Source organism: Anser cygnoides, unplaced genomic scaffold (assembly GCF_040182565.1).
Source record: "Anser cygnoides isolate HZ-2024a breed goose unplaced genomic scaffold, Taihu_goose_T2T_genome scaffold_44_1, whole genome shotgun sequence".
Taxonomy (NCBI): Eukaryota; Metazoa; Chordata; class Aves; order Anseriformes; family Anatidae; genus Anser; species Anser cygnoides.
Window position 1 is genome coordinate 727024 of NW_027103068.1, and position 15608 is coordinate 742631.

A 15608-nucleotide genomic window follows, 5' to 3' on the forward strand; every position below is an offset into this window, starting at 1 on the left:
ACGGAGCCGAACCCGAGCCGAACCGAGCCGAGCGGCGCCGAAGCCGAGCCCGGACCCCAGCCGGAGCCGGAGCCGAAGCGGAGCCGGAGCGGAACCGGAGCCGAACCGGAGCGGAACCGGAGCGGCCCCGGCGCCCCTGGAGCGCGGCGGGGGCTGAGCGCGATGCTGCGGCCCGGCCCGGTGAGTGCGGCCCCGGGACCCCAGTACAGACCAGTGCCTGCATCCCTCCCAGTATAGACCAGTGCCTGCATCCCCCGCCCAGTACGGACCAGTGCCTGCATCCTCCCAGTACAGACCAGTTTCCCTGCACCCTCCCAGTATAGACCAGTTTCCCTGCACCTTCCCAGTACAGACCAGTGCTTGCATCTCTCCCAGTATAGACCAGTTTCCCTGCATCCTCCCAGTATAGACCAGTGCCCCTGCATCCCTCCCAGACCAGCCCAGTGCCCCTCCATCCCTCCCAGTTCCCCTGCAGCCCTCCTGGGAGGGACCAGTTCCCTCCTTTGCGTCCCTCCCAGTACAGACCAGTCCCCCCCGTTGCATCCTCCCTGCCCAGGCCAGTCCCTCATCCACCCTCCCAGTATGTCCCAGTCCCCCCCCGACATCCCCCCAGTATAGACCAGTCCCTGCCCAGCATCCCCCAGTACGGACCACTCCCCATCTTCCTCCCCCCAGTATAAACCAGTCCCCACCTCCGATTACAGCCCAATCCCCCCAGTACGGCCCAGTCCCCTCCCGGTATAACCCAGTCCCTCCCTCCATCCCCCCCAGTACAAACCAGTTCCCCCCCCCGACCCCTCCCCTGCACTCTGGGGACCCCCCCCTATGAGGGGGGGGCAATTTGGGGGTCCCCAATTTTGGGGGGGGGGGGGGATGTGCAGCGCCATGGCGATGGTTGCCGCGGCGACGGGAGCCCATGGAGATGGGGGGGGGGGCGACGCGGCAGGGGGATGCGGTGAGGCCTGACCCCCCCCCGACCCTCTATAGGGGCTTCCCCCCTCCCCCCCCCCAGCCCTATAGGAGCTATAAGGACCTATAGGGGCCTTGCTGGCGTCTCTGCCAGCCCTATAGGCCCCCCCCCCGGTCCTGCTGGCGTCCCCCCGGCCCTATAGGGGCTGTAGGGCCTCTCCTGCCACCCCTCCCTGGTCCTATAGAAGCTATAGGGGCTGCCGATCCCCTGGCATCCCGCCCATCCTATAGCCCCCCCCCCAGCTCCATAGGGGCTCTCTGCCCAGCCTCTCTCATCCCATAGGTCCCCCCCCAGCCCTATAGGGGCAGCCCTGGGCCTCCTCTACCCCATAGGGACACCCCCATGTCTGCTACCATCCCCCCCCGCCCCCCCGGCTGTATAGGAGCTATAGGTCCCCTCCCGGGTCCCCCCCCTCCTGCCACAGAGGCTCTAAGGGACCCCCAGCCTCACCTATAGGTGCTGCAGGGCCCCCTCCCCAGCCCTATAGGGACCGTTTGCCCACCCATGGTGGGAACCCCTGACCCTATAGGGACTATAGGCCCCCATCTTGTCAGGTTCCCCACAGGGGCTATAGGGACCCCCCGTGCCCCCCAGCCCCATAAAAGCTATAGGGGTCCTCCCGGTCATCCCCCCCCATAGGGGCTATAGGGACCCCTGCAGCCTCACCGGGCTATAGCTTCCCCCCGTTCCCCCTGGCCCTATAGGGACTATAGGCCCCCCCACCAGGCCCTCCCCAGCCCTCCCCACCCCATAGGGGCTATAGGCTCCCCCCTTGTCCTTATTGCCCCCCCCAATGGCGTGACGGGGCCTCCTCTTGCAGCCCTGGAGGAGCTATAGGGCCTCCTCAACCTATGGCTCCCCCCAGCCCTATAGTAACTATAGGCCCCCCCCCATGTCCTACCTGCCTTCCCCTACTCCATAGATGGCCCCCACCACCCTATAGGGCTCCCCTGGCTCTACAAAAACCCTATAGGACCCCCCACCCGATAGGGCTCCCCTGGCTCTATAGGACCTCACGCCCTATAGAGCTCCCTTGGGTTTATAGGAGCTATAGGACCCTCCCACACTCTATAGGGCTCCCCTGTATCTATAGTGCCTATAGGGACCCCCCCACACACACACCCTATAGGGCTCCCCTGGCTGTATAGAGGCTATAGGACCCCCTCACCCTATAGAGCTCCCCTTGCTGTATAGGGACAATAGGACACCCCCCCAGGGCTCCCCTGACTCTATAGGGGCTATAGGACCCCCTCACCCTATAGAGCTCCCCTTGCTGTATAGGGACAATAGGACACCCCCCCCCCCAAGGGCTCCCCTGACTCTATAGGGGCTATAGGACCCCCTCACCCTATAGGGCTTCCCTGGCTCTCTAGGGGATATGGGGCCCCCCATCCTACAGGACTCCCCTGGCTCTATAGGGACTATAGGACCCCCCTCACCCTATAGGGCTCCCCTGGCTGTATAGGGGCTATAGGACACCCCCCCCCCCCCCCCCAAAAGGGCTTTCCTGGATTTATAGTGGCTTTAGGACCCCCTCACCCTATAGGGCTTCCCTGGCTCTATAGGGGATATGGGGCCCCCATCCTACAGGACTCCCCTGTCTCTATAGGGGCTATAGGACCCCCCTCACCCTATAGGGCTCCCCTGGCTCTATAGGGGCTATAGGACACCTCCCCTATAGGGCTCTCCTGGCTTTATAGGGGCTATAGGAACCCCCTAGACCCTATAGGGTTCCCCTAGCTCTATAGGACACCCCCCCCATAGGGCTCCCCTGGCTCTATAGGGGCTACAGGGCCCCCAGCCTCCTTCCAGGGCCATCAAACTGGTCCCAGTTCGCTGGCTCTACTGGGGGTGCCTTGTGGGGGGGTGTGTGTGCACGTGTGTGCGTGTGTGTGCACGTGGGGGGGGGGTTGCACGTGTGCTTGTGCGTGCATAGGCGTGCAAACGTGAGTGTGCACCCACGTGTGCGCGTGCACGGGCACGGCCCAGCTTTGCACCCTCGTGCCCCCCCGTGCACGCCCTCGTGCACGCCCTCGTGCAAAGCCGGCAGCCTCGCACGCCCCTCGTGCACCCCCCGCGGCTGCACCCAGCCTTGCACGCTCCCCGCGCGCGCGCGGCCGGCTCGTTAATTTAACGCTCAATTAACTCATTCCCGGGTGCAGTGCACTGCGCGGGGGGCGGGGGGCGGGGGGGGACACGTGCAGCGCACGGGGGCATTTTGGGGTGCACGGCCCAGCGCTGCTCGGGGGCGCAGTGCACGAGGTGGTGCGGGGTGCAGTGCACGCGGGGCTTGCAGTGCACGAGGGGGGTGCAGTGCACGAGGGGGGTGCAGTACAATTCGGGGGTGCAGTGCAATTTTGGGGCGCAGTGCAGCGTGCAATGCAATTTGGGGATGCAGTGCCACGTGCAATGCCATTTTGGGGTGCAGTGCAACATGCAGTGAACTTTAGGGGGTGCAGTGCAGTGTGCAATGCCATTTTGGGGTGCAGTGCAACATGCAGTGAACTTCGGGGGGTGCAGTGCAGTGTGCAATGCGATTTTGGGGTGCAGTGCCACATGCAATGCCATTTTGGGGTGCAGTGCAACATGCAGTAAACTTTGGGGGGTGCAGTGCAGTGTGCAATGTGATTTTGGGGTGCAGTGCAGTATGCAGTGAGATTTGGGGGCGCAGTGCAGTGTGCAATGCCATTTTGGGGTGCAGTGCAACATGCAGTGAACTTTGGGGGGGTGCAGTGCAGTGTGCAATGCGATTTGGGGGCGCAGTGCAGTGTGCAATGCCATTTTGGGGTGCAGTGCAACATGCAGTGAACTTTTTGGGGTGCAGTGCAGTGTGCAATGCCATTTTGGGGTGCAGTGCAACATGCAGTGAACTTTGGGGGGGTGCAGTGCAGTGTGCAATGCCATTTTGGGGTGCAGTGCAGCGTGCAATGCCATTTTGGGGAGCAGTGCAACATGCAGTGAACTTCGGGGGGTGCAGTGCAGTGTGCAATGCCATTTTGGGGATGCAGTGCCACGTGCAATGCCATTTTGGGGTGCAGTGCAACATGCAGTGAACTTTAGGGGGTGCAGTGCAGTGTGCAATGCGATTTTGGGGTGCAGTGCAGCGTGCACTGCAATTTGGGGGTGCAGTGCAACATGCAGTGAACTTTGGGGGGTGCAGTGCAGCGTGCAATGCAATTTGGGGGCGCAGTGCAGTGTGCAATGCCATTTTGGGGTGCAGTGCCACGTGCAATGCCATTTTGGGGTGCAGTGCAACATGCAGTGAACTTCGGGGGGTGCAGTGCAGTGTGCAATGCCATTTTGGGGTGCAGTGCAGCATGCAGTGAACTTTGGGGGGGTGCAGCGCAGCGTGCAATGCAATTTTGGGGTGCAGCGCAGCGTGCACTGCAATTTGGGGGTGCAGTGCAGTTGGGGGTGCAGTGCACTTTGGGGTGCAGTGCTGTGCAGTGCGTGTGTTGGGGGGGGGTTTGGGGGGGGGACACGTGCAATGCCAGGGGGCGTGTGCAGTGCCGTGCAGTGCCGGGGGCCTGTGCAGCGCTGGGGGGGCCCGTGCAATTCGGGGGGGGGGGGCTCTGTGCAGTGCTGGGGGGGTTGTGCAGTGTGTGTGGGGGGGTCTGTGCAGTGGGGGGGGGTCTGTGCAGTGTGGGGGGGGGCTGTGCAGCGTGGGGGGGGCTGTGCAGAGCTGGGGGGGGTGTGCAGTGCTGGGGGGGGGGCTGTGCAGTGCTTGGGGGGGGGCATGCAATGCCAGGCGGCGCTGCTTGCAGTGCTGGGGGCTCCATGCAATGCCCGGGGGCCTTGTGCAATGCCGGGGGGGTCCGTGCAATGCCGGGGGGGTCCATGCAATGCCGGGGGGGGTCCGTGCAATGCCGGGGGGGTCCGTGCAATGTCGGGGGGGGTCCATGCAGCGCCGGGGACCGCGGACGCTGCTGCTCGGGGCCGCGACAGCCGCGGGGGCCGCTGGGCCGGGGGGGCGGCGGGGGCTGCACCGCCGTGTGCTTGGAAAGACTAATGAGGGGGGGGGCTGGGGGGGGGCAAGGGGGGGAAGTGATGCAAAAACGGGGGGGGTGCAGAAAAGGAGGGGTGCAAGAAGGGGGGGCGAGGAAGAGGCAGAAGATGGGGGCAAGGGGGGGGAGGGAGGGGGGGGCGGGAAATGGGGCGCAAGGAAGTGCAAAGGGGGGGTGCAAGGGGGGGGATGCAAGAAAGGGGGGGCAAAAAGGGGTGCAAGAAAGGAGGGTGCAGAGAGAAGGGATGCAACAGAGAGGGGGGTGCAAGTTGGGGTGCAAGCAGGAGGGGTGCAAAAAGCGGTGCAAGAAGGAGCAAAGGAGGAGGAGAGGGTGCAGGAAGACGGGGTGCAAAAAAAGGGGTGCGCAGCGGTTGCAAGGAGGTGGGGTGCAAGGAGAGAGCTTAAAAGCGATGCAAGTCGGGGTGCGAGGCAAAGCAACGCGAGGAGGGGTGCAAGAAGAAGGGGTGCAAGAGAAACGGGTGCAGGGAGGACGAGTGCAGGATGGGGTGCAAGGAAGTGCGATGCAAGGAGAGGGGATGCAAGAAAGGGGTGCAAGAAGGGGGGGGTGCAAAAAAGGGGTGCAAGAAGGAGCGGTGCAAGGGGGATGGCTGCAAGATGGGGTGCACGGAGGGGGGGTGCAAGAGGGGCTCCACGGAAGCGATGCGAGACGGGGTGCAAGAAAAAGCGATTGCAAGAAGGGGTGCGAAGAAGAGGGGTGCAAGAAGGAGGGGTGCAAGGAAGAGCGACGCAAAGAGGGGTGCGAGGAAGAGGGGGGCAAGAAGGGGATGCACAGCCGGGGTGCAGCAAAAAAGGGGGGGCACGAAAGGGGTGCGAGATGGGGTGCAAGAAGGGGTGCAAGGAGGAGGGGTGCAATAAGAAGGGGTGCAAGGAGGAGGGGTGCAAGAAGGAGGGGTGCAAGGAGGGGTGAAAGGAGAAGGGGTGCAAGAAGGGGTGCAAGGAGGAGGGGTGCAAGGAGGGGTGCAAGAAGGAGGAGTGCAAGAAAGAGGGGTACAAGAAGGGGTGCAAGGAGGGGTGCAATAAAAGGGTTCAATAAAAAGGGGTGCAAAAAGGAGGGGTGCAAGGAGGGGTGCAAGAAGGAGGGGTGCAATAAGGAGGGGTGCAAGAAGGGGTCCAGGAAGGGGTGCAAGGAGGGGTGCAAGGAGGAGGGGTGCAAAGAGGGGTGCAAGGAGGAGGAGTGCAAGAAAGAGGGGTGCAAGGAGGAGGGATGCGAGAAAATGATGCAAGCTGCAGGTGCAAGAAGGAGCAGTGCAAGAACGCGATGCGAGCTGGGGGGCGAGGAGGAGGGGTGCAAGGGGGGGGGTGCAAAAAGGGGTGCAGGAAGGGGGGGGGGGCAAGAGGGGGGTGCAGGACGGGGGGGGGGTGCAGGGAGCGGGGCCGCAGCGCTGGGCGCAGCCCCCGGTGCAGGCCGGGGCCGCAGCGGCGAAGCCGGGGAGGGGGGGGCGCAAAGGGGGGGGGGGCAGGAAGGGGAAGGGGGCGCGGGGGGGGGGTGGGAGCAGGAAGGGGGGGGGCAGGAAGGGGAAGGGGGAGGAAGAGGAGGAGGAGGAGGAGGAGGAGGAGGACGAAGGCGGCGCGGCCGAGGGTGCTGGGTGCAGGCGGGGCCCCCCTGGCGGGGACGGTGCGTGCGTGGGCACCCATGGGTGCGGGGAGGGGGGGGGGGGGGGGGGAGGGGGCGTTGCACACGCGTGTGCATGCACGGGGAGGGGGGGGATGCACAAGCACGCGTGCATGGGGAGGGGGAAGGGGGCCGGGCGCGCGCAGGGTGCAGGGATTGGGGGGGGGGGGGGGGGCGCGAGCGTGGGCGTGCACATGGGCGGGGTTTGCACACGCGCGTGCACGCAGGTGGATGTGAGCGTGGAAATCTGGGTTTGGAGGGGCTCGTGTGTGTGCACACACGTGGGTGTGTGCAGGGAGGTGTGTGCACGTGGCTAGGGTGTGAGGAGACGGGGTTGCACGCGCGTGTGCGTGCAGGTGGATGCGTGCACGCGCATGGATGGGTGCAAGGATGCGGCTGCACACGCGTGTGCACGGTGTGGATGTGTGCAGGGGTGGGTTTGCACGTCGATGTGTGAAGGGATGGGGTTGCACACGTGTGTGCTTGCACAGGGGTGCATGCATGCATTTGGGCCGCAATGAGGTTGCACACTCGTGCATGCACATGAGCACAGGAGTGTGCAAGGATGGGTTTGCACACGTGTGTGGGCATGCACGTGGATCTGTGCGCGGAGGTGTGTGTGCATGGATGAGGTGCACGTGTTTGCGCATGGATGTGTGTGGATATGGTTGCACATGTGTGTTTGCATGCACAGAGGCGTGCATGTTCATTTGTGCAAGGATGGAGTTGCACACGTTTGTGCACAGGGATTTGTGTGGGCATAAGTGTGCAAACACAAGCGTGAGCATGCAGGGAGGTGTGTGTGCATTTGTTCAGGGGCTGCACAAGTGTGTACATGCATGTAGATGCATGTGCACGTGGATATATGTAGCAATGGGGTTGCACGTGCGTGTGCACCTGGATGCGTGCAAGGTTTGTGTGTGGCTGTGTGCACACGGATGTGTTCCAGGATGTGAGAGTGTTTGGGGCTGGTGTGGCGTTGCACATGCCTGTGCACATGCACAGATATGTGCAAGGATGAGGAGGAAGTGTACAGGGAGGGGGTTGCACACGTGTGTGCCTGCACATCTGCTTGCACACCCACAGGTATACACCTGGATGTGTGTGCACGTGTGTGCACGCTTGTGCAACGAGTACGGTTGCCCACGTGTGTGCACTTGCACATGGAGGCACATGCACATGTGCTTGTGTCATGACAGGCTGCACACGTGTGTGTGTGTGCAACCGCAGGCACTTGGGTCTGTGCAGGGATGTGCATGCACACATGTGCAGTGCCGGGAGCCACCCATGGGTGTTCCATGGTGCTGGGTGCTGCTGGGGGGCACGGGGCTTGCACCAACCGTGCATGCAGGGTGCATTGCACGGCCGCTGCGTGGTCCACATTGCACTGACGTGGCTGTGCAAAGTGCAGTCGCATTGCTTGCACGTGTGTGCGATGCATTGCATGGCCCTTGCACGGTGCATTTTGCACCAAGCTGCTCGTGCATGGTGCATTTCATCGCCTTTGCACAAGCACAATGCAGTGCATGGCCCTTGCACAGTGCATATTGCATCAAGGTGCCCGTGAACATCGCTTTGGATTGGCCATGCCTGTGCAAGATGCATTGCATCGCCCATGCATCGTGCATTTTGCACCAAGGTTCCCATGCATGGCACATTGCATTACCTGTGCGTGTGCACAATGCCTTGCATTGCCTGTGTCTGGCGCACTGCTTTTTTGGTGCGCACGTGCTGTGCGTTGCATGGCCTGCACATGGTGCAGATTTGCACTGAGCTACCTGTGCATGATGCATTGCGCTGCTCATGCACATGCATGATGCATTTCGTTGCTTCTTTATGGTGCATATTGCAGCAAGGTGCCCGTGCATGATGCATCGCACCGCCCATGCATGTACAAGATGCATTGAATGGCCTGTGCACAGTGCATCGCATCAATCATGCCCATGCACAACACGTTGCACTGCCCTTGCATAATGCACTGGGCTACGCATGCATGATGCATTGCATCGACCATGCCCATGCATGACGTTGCATTGCCTGTGCATGGTGCAAATTGCACCGAGCTGCCTGTGTGTGGTGCACTGCATTGACCATGCCCATGCACAATACATTGCATTGGCCATGCACAATGCATATTGCACTGAGCTGCCCCTGCACTGTGCACTGCGTCAATCGTGCCTATGCACAATGCATTGCATTGCCCGTGCATTGCATCAACCATGCCCATGCACGACATGTTGCACCACCCATACATGGTGCATATTGCACCAAGCTGCCCGTGCATGGTGCATGGCATCAACCATGCCCATGCACGACATGTTGCATTGCCTGTGTGCAGTGCATATTGCACCGAGCTGCCCATGTATGGTGCGCTGCATCAAGCGTGTCCATGCACAAGACATTGCATTGCTCTTGCATGGTGCATCTTGCATGGAACTGCTTATACACGATGCATTGCATCAACTATGCCCATGCACAACGTGTTGCATTGCCTGTGCAAGGTGTATATTGCACTGAGCTGCCCATGCACAGTGCACTGCATCAACCATGCCCATGCACAACACGTTGCATTGCACGCGCACGGTGCGTATTGCATGGAGCTGCCTGTACGTGATGCACTGCACCAACCATGCCCATGCACGACGCGTTGCATCACCCATGCATGGTGCGTATTGCACGGAGCTGCTCATACATGATGCATTGCATCAGCCATGCCCATGCACGACACGTTGTGTCACCCGTGCATGGTACATATTGCACCGAGCTGCCCACGCATGGCTCGTTGCACCGCTGGAGCACTCCCAATCAGCCCCGTGCCTCCCCCTTGGCTCCCCCTCTTGCTGCCCCGCCCCACTAACCCTTCTCCCCTCGCCTTGCAGCACCACCCGGGCCCCTGAAGCCGGAGGATGCCCCTTGGCCATGCCGGCGCCCCTTAGGATGCCGCTGCCGCCGGCGCCGGCGCTGCTGCTGCTGCTGCTGCTGCTGCTGGCCCCGGCGGCGCCGGCGGCCGCCCCCACCTCCTGCCCCGCCGCCTGCTCGTGCAGCAACCAGGCCAGCCGGGTGATCTGCACCCGCCGGGAGCTGCTGGAGGTGCCGGCCAGCATCTCGGTCAACACCCGCTACCTGAACCTGCAGGAGAACCACATCCAGGTGATCCGCACCGACACCTTCAAGCACCTGCGGCACCTGGAGATCCTGCAGCTGAGCCGCAACCTGGTGCGCAAGGTGGAGGTGGGCGCCTTCAACGGCCTGCCCAACCTCAACACGCTGGAGCTCTTCGACAACCGCCTCACCACCGTGCCCACCCAGGCCTTCGAGTACCTCTCCAAGCTGCGGGAGCTGTGGCTGCGCAACAACCCCATCGAGAGCATCCCCTCGTACGCCTTCAACCGCGTCCCCTCCTTGCGCCGCTTGGACCTGGGCGAGCTGAAGCGCTTGGAGTACATCTCGGAGGCGGCGTTCGAGGGCTTGGTCAACCTGCGCTACCTGAACCTGGGCATGTGCAACCTGAAGGAGATCCCCAACCTGACGGCCCTGGTGCGCCTGGAGGAGCTGGAGCTCTCGGGGAACCGCCTGGGCCGCGTCCGGCCGGGCTCCTTCCAGGGGCTGAGCAGCTTGAGGAAGCTGTGGTTGATGCACGCCAGGGTGGCGGCGGTGGAGCGCAACGCCTTCGACGACCTCAAGGCGTTGGAGGAGCTCAACCTGGCGCACAACGAGCTGGCCTCGCTGCCCCACGACCTCTTCGCCCCCTTGCACCGCCTGGAGCGGGTCCACCTGCACCACAACCCCTGGCGCTGCGACTGCGACGTCCTCTGGCTGTCCTGGTGGCTCCGCGAGACCGTCCCCAGCAACACCAGCTGCTGCGCCCGCTGTCACGCCCCGCCGCCCCTGCGGGGACGCTACCTGGGCGAGCTGGAGCCCGGCCACTTCACCTGCTACGCGCCCGTCATCGTGGAGCCGCCCGCCGACCTCAACGTCACCGAGGGGATGGCGGCCGAGCTCAAGTGCCGCACCGGCACCGCCATGACCTCGGTCAACTGGCTGACGCCCAACGGGACGCTGATGACGCACGGCTCCTACCGGGTGCGCATCTCGGTCCTGCACGACGGCACGCTCAACTTCACCAACGTCACCGTGCAGGACACGGGGCAGTACACCTGCATGGTCACCAACGCCGCCGGCAACACCACCGCCTCGGCCACGCTCAACGTCTCGGCCGCCGATGCCGCCGCCGCCGCCGCCGCCGCCGCCGCCGCCACCGGCTACACCTACTTCACCACCGTCACGGTGGAGACCACCGACGCCGGCGGCGAAGAGCCGGCCCCGCAGACGGCCCCGGCGCCCACGGCCGGCTGGGAGGCGGCGGGCGGCTCCACGGCGGCGCCGGCCACCCGCGCCACCGGCAAGCCCTTCACCGTCCCCATCACGGCGGCGGCGGCGGGGGCGGGCGGCGGCTTGCAGGACCTGGACGACGTGCTGAAGACCACCAAGATCATCATCGGCTGCTTCGTGGCCATCACCTTCATGGCGGCCGTCATGCTGGTGGCCTTCTACAAGCTCCGCAAGCAGCACCAGCGCCACAAGCACCGGGGCGGCCCCGCGCGCGCCGTGGAGATCGTCAACGTGGAGGACGAGCTGGCGGGGGCGGCGGGGGGCGCCGGGGGGGGGCCGGCCGGGGACAGCCGGCTGGCGCTGCCGGCCTTGGAGCGCGACCACCTCGACCGCTACGCCGCCTTCGCCGCCCACTACGGCAACAGCGGGGCGGCGCTGGGCTGCGGCAAGAACCCGCTGCTCAACTCCGTGCACGAACCGCTGCTCTTCAAGAGCCCCTCCAAGGAGAACGTGCAGGAGACGCAGATCTGACCCCCCCCTCCCCCCCCCGTACGCACCCCAAAACTCCCCCTCCCGCCCCGTGCCCCTGCCCCGATGCTGCCCCCCCCTCTCTCCCCCCAGGACTGGGGTGGGGGGGCGCGATGGGCGGAGAGGGGGGCGATGGAGGGAGCGGGGGGTGCACGGGGGCGGGCGGTGCATGGGGTCGGGGCCAAGGGCTGCGGCGGGGGTGGGCGACGCGCAGCTTTTTTGCAGCGAAGCGCTTGTGCGGTGCACGGGGGTGGGCGATGCACCGGGGGTCGTAGCGAAGCACTTGTGCGGTGCAGGGGGTTGTGCGATGCACTGACTTTTGCAATGAAGTTCTCATGCAGTGCACGGTGGTGTGCGACGCACAGGCTTTCTGCAGCGAAAAACTTGTGTGATGCACAGCGTTGTGCAATGCACCAGCTTTTGCAGTGAAGGACCTGTGCAATGCATGGCACTGTGCAATGCACTGACTTTTGAAATGAAGTTCTCACGCAGTGCACAGTGTTGTGCAATGCGCCGACTTTTGCAATGAAGTTCTCACGCAGTGCACAGTGTTGTGCAATGCGCCGACTTTTGCAGTGAAGCACTTGTGCAATGCATGGTACTGTGCAGTGCGCCGACTTTTGCAATGAAGTACCTGTGCAGTTCACAGTGTTGTGCAATGCACAGGCTTTTTCACTGAAGTACCTGTGCAATGCACAGTGTTGTGCAACGCACTGACTTTTTCAATGAGGTATCTGTCCAATGCACAGCACTGTGCAATGCACTGACTTTTGCAACGAAACACTTGTGCAATGCATAGCGTTGTGCAATTGCACAGACTTTTTGCAATGAAATGCTTGGGTGATGCACGGTGTTGTGCAACGTACTGTTTTTTGCAATAAAGCACTTGCGCAATGCACAGTGTTGTGCAATGCACAGGCTTTTGCAAAGAAGCGCTTGTGCAATGCGCAGTGACGTGCAATGCACAGGTTTTTGCAGTGAAGGACCTGTGCGATGAATGGAGTTGAGTGATGTACAACTTTTTGCAATGAAGGAGTTGTGTGATGCATGGCACTGCGCAATACACGGGCTTTTGCAGTGAAGGAGTTGTGCAATGCACATTGTTGTGCAAAGCACAGCCTTCAGTGAAGCCCTTTGTACTGCACAGTGCTGCACGATGTGTAATGCACAGCGTTGCACAATGCACGGGCTTTTGCAGTGAAGTTGTGCAATGTGTTGTGCAAAACACTGGCTTTACAATGAAGGACTTGTGCAATGCACGGGCTTTTCCAATGAAGCACTTGTGCAACTCACAGCATTGTGCAGTGCATAGGCTTTTGCAGTGAAGCAGTTGTGCAATGCACAGCATTGTGCAAAGCACAGGCTTCTGCAATGAAGGCCTTGTGCAGTGCACAGTGCCATGCAATACACAGTGTTTAGCAATGAAGGAATTGTGCAATGGACATTGTCGTGCAATGCACAGGCTTTTTCAGTGAAGGCCTGGGGCAATGCATGCACTTTTGCAGCGAAAGATTTGTGCCGTGCACAACTGTCGGTAATGAAGGACTTGTGCAGTGAACAGTGCTGCACAATGCACAGCCTTCTGCAATGAAAACCGTGTGCAAGACACAGGTTTTTGCGGTGAAGCAGTCGTGCAATGCACAGCGTTGTGCAATGCACGATCTGCAATGAAGTAAGTGCGCAATGCACAGCGTCGTGCAGTGCACAGCATTTTGCAGTGAAGACTTCGTGCAACGTGTGGCCTTTTGCAACGAGGGGTTTGTGTGATGCACAGTGCTGTGCAATGCACAATCTTGTGCCAAGAAGGCCTTCTGGGGTGCAGTTTCTTGCAGTGACGGACTTGTGTGATGTGTGGAGTTGCGTGATGCACAGCCTTGTGCCATGAAGCACTCGTGCAGTGCACGGCCTTTTGCAGTGAGATAGCTGTGCAGTGCTCAGCGTTGTGCAATGCACTGTGTTTTGCAATGACTACCTTGTGGAACGCACAGGTTTCTTGCAACGAAGGGCTTGTGCGATGCACAGTGTTATGCAGTGCATGGCCTTTTGCAATGAAAGACTTGTGCAACGCGTGGCGTTGTGCAGCTCATGGCCTTTTGCATCGAAGGACTCGTGCAACGCTCGGGGTTGTGCAGTGCACAGCGTATGGTAATCAAGGACTTGTGCAATGCACAGTGTTCTTCAGTGGCGGCCTCGTGCAATCCACAGGGTTGTGCAATGTGCAGGGTTCAGCAATGGACTGCTTGTGTGGTGCACAACCTTCTGCACTGGAGGTGCAGCGCACAGTGTTGTGCAATGGTAGCCTCGTGCAATGCACGGCCTCGTGCAGTGCACAGCCTCGTGCAATGCACGGCCTCGTGCAATGCGCAGCCTTGTGCAATGCCTTTCGCAATTGACCACTTTCATGATGCACAAAATCGTGCAATGCATGGTGCTGTGCAATGCACGGTGTTCTGCAGCAAGGGCATCATGCAGTGCACAACGCTGCGCAGTGCACAGAAGCCTCGTGTGATGCACGGCTCCGTGCAACGCACAACCTTGTGCTGTGGAGCCCTTGTGCAATGCATGACACTGTGCAATGTGTGGCCTCATGCAGCGTGTGGCCTCGTGCGATGCACAACCTCATGCAATACAACCCCCCCCGTGCCAAGCACAGCCTTGTGCAACACTTGGCCTCGTGCAAAGCACGGCCTTGTGCCACCCAGCCCCTCGTGCAATGCCTGGCCTTGCGCAACGGCAGCCTAATGCAATGCACAGCATTGTGCAATGGCTGCCACAGGCGACGCTCAGCCCTCGTGCAACGTGCGGCCTCGTGCCCCCCCCCCCCGTGAGCACCTCCAAGGAGGATGTGCAAGGGACGCAGAAGGGAGGGCCCAGATGACGGGGGGGCCTCGTGCAACGCGGGGCCTGGTGCAACGACGACGTCACGTGACAGCAGCCTTGTGCAACATGGAGCCTCGTGCAACGTGGGGCCTCGTGCAACGTGGGGCCTCGTGCAACGTGGAGCCTCGTGCAACGGTTGTGCAGCTGCAAACCCCTCCAGAGTGCCCCAAGACCGTGCGAGAGACACAGACGCGGCAGCCTTGTGCAACACGTGGCCTCGTGCGACACGGGCTCTCGTGCAATGGACTTGTGCAACGCGTGGCTGCGTGCAACGGCCTCGTGCAACATGGGGCCTCGTGCAACATGGGGCCTCGTGCAGCGGCCTCCTGCTGTGGACTTGTGCACCGGCCTCGTGCAATGCGGGGCCTTGTGCAACGCGGGGCCTCGTGCAAAGGCCTCATGCAATGGACTCGTGCAAGGCGAGGCCTCGTGCAAGGGCCTCGTGCGACGCCCCGTGCCACAGGCGACCCCCCCCACCCGCCCTGCGCTCTCGCTTGCTTGCGGCCCCCCCATGCTGCCCCCTCCCCCCTCCTCTCCCCCCCCCCCCCCCCCAAGGGGGCAGAAATAAAAGGGGGGGGAGGGGCAAGGGGGGGGAGGGGAGGGGGGGGGGGGGGGCCAAGGGGGCTTTTCTAGGCCCGGGGGGGGGATTTTTAATTCGCCGCGGCCAACACTTTCCTATTTTAATAAAATCCATCACGGTGTTTCCAACCGCCGCCGGGAGCCTCTCTGGGGGGGGGGGGGCGGGGCGGGGGGGCAAGGCGTGTGCTTGGCGTGTCCTTAGCGTGTCCTTAGCGGGGTTTTTGGGGGTGTTGGGGGGGTGTTGGGGTGATTTTTGGGGGGGGTTGGGGGAAATTTGGGGTATTTGGGGGGCGTTTTGGGGTTTTGCACGTGCGGGGGGGGGGCCGCACACGCCAAGCACACGCCAAGGGGCGCGCACACGCGTGTGCGAGGCATGAAGGAGGACGTAGGGATGTGAAAGGGGGGGGGGGGGCTCCCCCCGTTTCCATAGCAACCAGCGGTGCCCCCCCCCAAAAAAAAAATCCCCCTCCCCACCGGCCTGCGGATGCTCGTCGCCATGGCAACGGGCCGGTTGCCGCGGCAGCGCTGGGATGGGGAGGGCACTGCGGCGGTCGCCATGGCAACGCTGCACGGGGGGGGGCGGGGGGAGCGCTCCCGGTTGCCGTGGTAACGGTGCTGCAGAGCGGTCGCCGTGGCAACCGCGGCGGGGGGGGGGGGGGGGGCGCGCGCTGCGGAGCCGTTGC

General features: G+C 62.4%; 1 protein-coding gene across 2 annotated transcripts; it reads left to right on the top strand.

The window, feature by feature from the left end:
• The first annotated feature begins 39 nt into the window (after positions 1–39).
• On the top strand, positions 40–14869 carry LOC136789317 (leucine-rich repeat-containing protein 4B-like). Of its 2 annotated transcripts, none has more exons than XM_066989353.1 (2): positions 40–180; positions 9486–14869. In XM_066989353.1, the coding sequence occupies exon 2, from the start codon at positions 9526–9528 to the stop codon at positions 11467–11469; it is 1944 nt and encodes a 647-aa protein (XP_066845454.1). In that variant the 5' UTR covers positions 40–180; positions 9486–9525; the 3' UTR covers positions 11470–14869. The 2 variants fall into 2 exon arrangements, with proteins under 2 accessions (XP_066845454.1, XP_066845453.1); XM_066989352.1 differs by lacking the exon at positions 40–180 and adding an exon at positions 6506–6609.
• The last annotated feature ends 739 nt before the right edge of the window (positions 14870–15608 follow it).

Bases quoted from the DNA above. Each gene is read 5' to 3' on its own strand.
- LOC136789317 (XM_066989353.1), top strand. From the start codon at position 9,526: ATGCCGGCGCCCCTTAGGATGCCGCTGCCGCCGGCGCCGGCGCTGCTG.